This window comes from Sinocyclocheilus rhinocerous, unplaced genomic scaffold (assembly GCF_001515625.1).
Source record: "Sinocyclocheilus rhinocerous isolate Xijiao unplaced genomic scaffold, SAMN03320098_v1.1 scaffold43, whole genome shotgun sequence".
In the NCBI taxonomy this organism is placed as follows: Eukaryota; Metazoa; Chordata; class Actinopteri; order Cypriniformes; family Cyprinidae; genus Sinocyclocheilus; species Sinocyclocheilus rhinocerous.
In genome coordinates, this window is record NW_015628370.1 from 1,042,113 (window position 1) to 1,048,686 (window position 6,574).

General features: G+C 38.2%; 1 protein-coding gene across 2 annotated transcripts in view; it reads right to left on the reverse strand.

The window, feature by feature from the left end:
• Positions 1–6,574, reverse strand: part of LOC107737765 (palmitoyltransferase ZDHHC18-like) — a 22,154-nt gene that overhangs the window by 8,396 nt on the left and 7,184 nt on the right. For both annotated transcript variants that reach the window (XM_016549386.1, XM_016549387.1), the window contains exons 3-5: positions 4,941–5,096; positions 2,374–2,511; positions 553–604 (exon numbers count right to left, since the gene is read on the reverse strand). In XM_016549386.1, the coding sequence (XP_016404872.1) occupies positions 553–604; positions 2,374–2,511; positions 4,941–5,096 (346 nt within the window). The remainder of the gene's footprint in view (positions 1–552; positions 605–2,373; positions 2,512–4,940; positions 5,097–6,574) is intronic.

A 6,574-nucleotide genomic window follows, 5' to 3' on the forward strand; every position in this document is an offset into this window, starting at 1 on the left:
GGGGGGGGGGGGGGGGGGTTCCCATTGTCATGTCTTGCCCCATATATTTTCATTGTAAGCACATTACTACAAACCCTATTTCATTTGCTTTGATAAACTGAGGCACAAGTTTGTGCGTCACAGATGCTGTTCATTGAGCTTCACTTGTTTGTAACCCAGAACATACCTTTACGGCAATGATAGACTTACCCCCGGTTTCACAGACATGGTTTAAGGATAGTCCCAGACTAAAATGCATGTTTGAGCTGTCTCAACTGAAATTATCTTGCTCTGACTTATCTTAAAATATTTCAGTTCCATTGTTGTTTCAAGAGGCACAACATGTTCTTCTAAGGCATTTTTATAAAAGCTGCTTAAATATCTTAATTTAAAGGGGTCATATGATGCGATTTCAAGTTTTCCTTTCTCTTTGGAGTGTTACAAGCTCTTGATGCATAAAGAAGATCTGTAAAGTTGCCCTAGTCCTGGCTTAAGCTAAGGTGCGTCTGTGAAACCGGGCCTTAGTTTTCAAGTTAAATATCTGAAATCAAACATCACCAAATGAAAGGATATCTGGCAGGACTCGCTTGGAGAGCGAAAACAAGCCCATTTCCTCCTTGCGACCCTATAAAAGAGAGCATTAGTCACTAAAAGCTTTTATCAGATCTTAAGCCATTTAAGTCCAATAAGAGATTCACATGGCCTCTCACGGCTCATTTGGCATCTGTGTTTGCCTTTATAAATACAGCATAGTGCAAAGAAATCAACTCTTTGATTAAAAAGAGCTGATGTAAACACTACACTACCAGTCAATAACCTGGACACATAAATTAAATGGCTTATGCTCAAAAACTGGAAATTAGTTTCGCCAATTTGGAACAAAAGAACAATGTTACATTACATTTTCTTTATAAAAATGAAAGGATAGTGATGCTAAAGCAACCAACAAATGTCCAGCATACAACTCCTTCAATGCAGTTCAAACATCCATGATGCACCTCATCTCTATTATACGTTACACTATTGTTCAAAAGTTTAGAGTCGGTATAATTTGTTTTTGAAAAAAGACTCTTCTGCTCATCAACGCTGCATTTATTTGAACAAAAATACAGTAAAAACAGTAATATTGCGAAATATTATTACAATTTCAAACTGTTTTCTATTGTAATATCTGTTCAAATGTATTTTATTCGCGTGATGCGCAGCTGAATTTTCAGCATCATTACTCCAGTCTTCAGTGTCACGTGATCCTACAGAAATCCTTCTAATATGCCGATTTGCTGCTCAAGAAACATTTCTCATTATTAATCAATGTTGAAAACAGTTGTGCTGCTTCATATTTTTATTTTTTTTGTGTGTGGAAACCATGATTTTTTTCTTTAGGATTCTTTGATCAAAAGTAACAGTCAAGACATTTATAATGTTACAAAACATTTCTATTTCAAATAAATGCTGTTCTTTTGAACTTTGTTCATCAATTTAAAGGCAGAGTAAGTGATTTCTGGTAGCCAATGTTGATATTTGAAATCACCAAAACAAACACGCCCCTACCCCAAAAGGGTCTTGCCCCTATTTTGATAGCTCCGCCCCACATATACGTACGCAACCCAGGCAACGATTAGTTCTGTGAAACAAAGCAAAACCAATGTTACACCGTGTCTACGGACGTGAGCGGCGCGGCGCAACAAATCCCCGACAGAAAACTGCTGCCGGGTTCTATTTATGACGTGCTGACAAATTTCAAATGGTTTTCAACGGTCGTTTGATCGCGTCCAGTGTAAGCAGACTTTAGCTGTTGTAGACACGCTGTTACTCACCTATTGAGAAGAAACAAAGCAACCTCGGCGTCCGATCACAGGCCTCCGCTCCTTGAGTTCTCTCCAGCGCTGGAAAGCTGATCCGATATTTACACGGGTCCTACTTCTTGCCTTATCGTTCCGCAGACGTTTTCCTCTTTTGTTTTTTATCCGCCATCTCTATCTTTCTGTCGCTCGGCTCGGCTAATGTCCGTCCCATGCACTGAACGCGCTCTCCTCCACATCACGAGTAGACACGCCCCTTATTGCTGATTGGCTACAAGTTTGTTTTGCGATTCGGCCCGAATCAGTTTTCTAAAGTGTTTTTGAAAAATCACATACCCTGCCTTTAATGCATCATAATGCATCTAACAATAGCTTGCCAATAACTCACGGCAGGAGAAACAGAAACAAAACTAAATGTATGTGCATGTGTAATATTAAAGCATTAGAAAGAAATACCAAGTCTGTATATAGAAAGATCTCTGCACTAGAAAGTGATCTGATATCACTGAACGAATGTTAAATTCACACAGCACTCGCCGATGCATATGTTTGTTTGAGCTCACAGATACAGAAAGAATGAAATGACACGTACTTAGAGCCAGGTGTGTGGTTACACAGCCGAAGATGAAGGCCGTGAGGAAAGACAGCGAGACGATGAAGGTGTAGAAGAAGCGGTAGTTTCGTTTCCCCACACAGTTGCCGACCCAGGGGCAGTGATGATCGAAGCGCTCTGTCAAACACACACGACAGCGGGCCGTCACACGGCTCGTGATTTATCACAGCGGGAATTAAAAAGTCTGCTGGCTTAAGAACAAGTGAGAACGTCAGAGATCAAACCAAAACACAAACAGGCTTCATAAACCTAACACTATAAATAACACCGCTAAATCTGAGAAAGAGCACGTCCTACGTCTATTCACAAGCAGAAGAGTGTGAAACTGCACGCAATAAATATATTGGCAATTAAAATTGAGTGTTAAGGCTAACTAAATTACATAGTTACATTTCCATTCAGTTGATCTTTAACAAAAAATGACAAATACATAAAGACAGACCTACTGTGAGCTACAAGGTTGTTAATCGATGGTATATGCATTTAACCTGTTTATGTGCATCATTTCAACTTTGAAATGATCAATTCACTCTTAACTAGTAGCTGATCGCGTCGCAATATAAAATGTGATTAAAAAAACAAAAACACTTGTTTTCTGTGCTTTTTTGTAGGGCTACAGAATTTGGCCAGAAATGTGTGATTATAAAATAATAACAATAATAATAATAATAATAATAATAATCATCTATTACTACTACTAAACAAAAACAAAAAATATAAAAAATGATACTAAAAATAAAATATGAAATATTACTATTGGGATATTATAATGATATAATTATTTTATTTTACATTAATGTAAAATTACAAGACTAATATCTTCATTTTCAAATGTTAAACCATCAAGCATTTATTTTGATGGAAAATAGCAGGAAGCCTCTTTTGTTGATAAGCTCTTCTCATTACAAGTATAGGAAGACGGCTGACACGTTTCCTTCCCAAATGCACGTCAAAACGACCCAAAGTTGTTTAAAAAGAGCAGATGCAGAGATGAGTTTGTGTGGAGCAGCATTTACTGTGAACCGAGCTGCTGAAAACACTGAGGAATGAGCTGCTCGCGTGTAAATGAACACAGTGCTGCTCTTCACTCTGAAACAAGCAGCACACACAGTGGGTTTAGTAAAGAATCACCCCCCTTTATGATCACATTTTGTTGCTTTGCAGCCTGAAATACAGACGGACACAGTTTTTGTCATTTTAGGAGGGGTGATCCTTTTTCCAACTCAGTGATTGTTTTTTTTTTCTGACATGTTGGTGTTCAGGCCTCGCACAATTTCAAAGTCGCTGGTAGCCCTTTGGGCAGACATTCTTCAGATTTTGGTAGCCCAAAATGAATTTAAGTAGCCCCAATAAAAAAATTTAAAAAAAGACATCGGCTGAACTTCACTGTGGACAAATCAGCATGATTAAAAACTTCAGTGATCGCTTTTTTTTCTTCAAATAACAAGGAGAGCAGGGGTGTAACAGATCACAAAACCCACGGCTCGGATCATATTGCATTATCATATCAGATTTTGAGTAACAGATCGGGTCATTTTGCAGATGAGCAAAAAAAATATGGTTTGTTATTATTTAAATAACAGAATAGCCTACTTCTTTGATACCACAGCAAAAACTAGTAGCATATAGGGATGTAACGATTCACTCAACTCACGATGCGATGCGATTCACGATACTGATTTCACAATACAATTTTCTCAATTTTTCTTTTTAACAAAATGAGATTTAAGAGAAATTATAAATAAAAAGGTGTCCTTTTATTATTTCTCCAACAATATGCTGCACATTTCTTTGTGAAATTGAAATGTCAAATAATAAAACATGAACGCGCATTGTCTGAAACGCGGCTCTCTGTGTGCGCTTTGAATGAGTGCGCGTGAAGCTAGTGAACAACGCAAATCAAGGAAGGAATTTTATATCACGGTTTAAGATAGCCCGTCGGGCAGGGCGGTGATACATTTTGGTAGCCCGACTGGAAAACACAATAGCCCCGGGACGTCGGGCTAGCGATTTTGCGAGCCCTGGTGTTATATCTTTCACTTGGATGTTATCAGTTGCACTGAGTAAATACAGCTGGATAAAACAAAAACTGTGTCCGTCTTCATTTCAGGCTGCAAAACAACAAAATGTGATTATTTTAAAGGGGGGTGATTCTTTTCTTTACACACTGCATATTGAATTAAACTACAGCCTTCTCAGTTTGATAATCCCACTCAGCCATATCGCATTAATCGTACAGCCCTAGCAGGCACTGTTGCACACACACTGTTGTTCTAGTTATATCTGAGTGATGCTCCTGCAGATCAAACAACGTTTATGCACTTAGACTGATGAACTGATATGAATTGATAATGTATACCCGGAGTGCAATGTAAGCAGCTTTAGATAAAAGCATCTGCCTAATGCATAAATGTAAACTTGTAACCTTTAGTATGAGCAATAGTAATATGACATGCATTAGCAATCGCCACTAATAATTATAATTAAAAACAGCCTCAGGTTTGTTGCATGTGAGCTCTGCTGTACATTTCTCAAGCTCATCTCACCCACACAGTTGTCACACAGGCTGCAGTGGGAGGTGCGCGGCGGCCGGAAGATCTTGCAGGTGAAGCAATACTTGAGTTTAACCACCTGCTGATTGATGACGACCTCCTTAGTGCGCGGCGGGGGGCGGTAGGATGAGGACGAGCCCGTCGGGTTGTCTGCGGGAGAGAAAAACACATTTCCAGCAGAGGATGAGATGTCAGGGAGGAATTTTGATAACAAACATTAAAGAAAGCAACGAAACTCTGCTGTTAGGATCATTTTGATTTTACAAAGCTCTTGAAGTTGAACAGAGTTTGCTCGAAATAGCTCCAACACTTCCTGTCTTTTGAAATTAGACACACACACACGCGCAAGAACAACAAAACAACTGGTGCAAGATAGCACTGCTTGTGTTTTAAGCTTAAAAAAATCCATTTACTGTAATCATTAAAGCAATGCATTATTTAAAGGTGCTACTTTCACCACTTCACATGAAAAAAGATGCATTAATAATATGCTACATTAAAAGCATTAAGCAAGAAACTGCATTAAGATTACTGTAAGTCACACGGAGTAAAAGCATCTTATCTCATTGTTTCATACGCTCCACACTAATTTCAGACTCACTTCTTGAAATATTTTGATGAAAACAGAGATGTGTTCCAGTTCATCAAAGCAGAGACACACATCTACACTAAATTTAATCGAACACGTGATTATAACGACAGCAACAGATGTAAGTAAATGTGATTCCCTCAATAAACACTAAACCACACTAATTGTTCAAGGACTTACAGGCTGTTCACACGAAACAGGGTTTTGCATTCAACTGTGCTGATTTTTCCACTGTGCTTCTATGTAAACATGTGTTGCATCTTTTACAGTCTTGCTCACAGTGGTCTAAAAACTTGGCACTCAAATTAAAAGAAAGAAAAAAAAAGAAAAAATGCTACTCTAGACACTGCTTTTTTAATTCCACTCCACTGCATCTCACGTTTTTGCAATTAAAAACGAGATGCAGTGTAGTGGGAAAAAAAATATTAAAGGGGTCATATGATGCTGCTAAAAAGAACATTATTTTGTGTATTTGGTGTAATGAAATGTGTTTATGCGGTTTAAAGTTAAAAAAACACATTATTTTCCACATACTGTACATTATTGTTTCTCCTCTATGCCCCGCCTTTTTGAAACGCGTCGATTTTTACAAAGCTCATCGGTCTAAAAAAGCGAGGTGTGCTGTGATTGGCCAGCTATCCAGTGCGTTGTGAAAGATCAGAGCAGTGATTGCCAGCTTGTCCCTAGACACTGTTCTAGTAACTTTTACCTGAGAAGATTGTGCTGCTTCATTTCGGAAGATTAACTTTTCCCTCAAATAAATATCAAATCATTATTTGAAAACTACAAAAAGGAGACAACAACGGAACAGGAGATGATGGCATTCTTTCAATCTGCACAAGGACTTGTACCACGGCAGATCAACATTGTCTGTTGTGGACAGACACTGATGTATAATGCGATGTAGTATAATAAATGATAAGACACTTGTTCTTTGCTTTGTTTTATTTTATATAAGAAGGTGTAACATTAAAATATATTAAAGTGCACATAAACACACAAGACTCAAGTACATATGGAGGGAGGGGTTCTTGCAGAC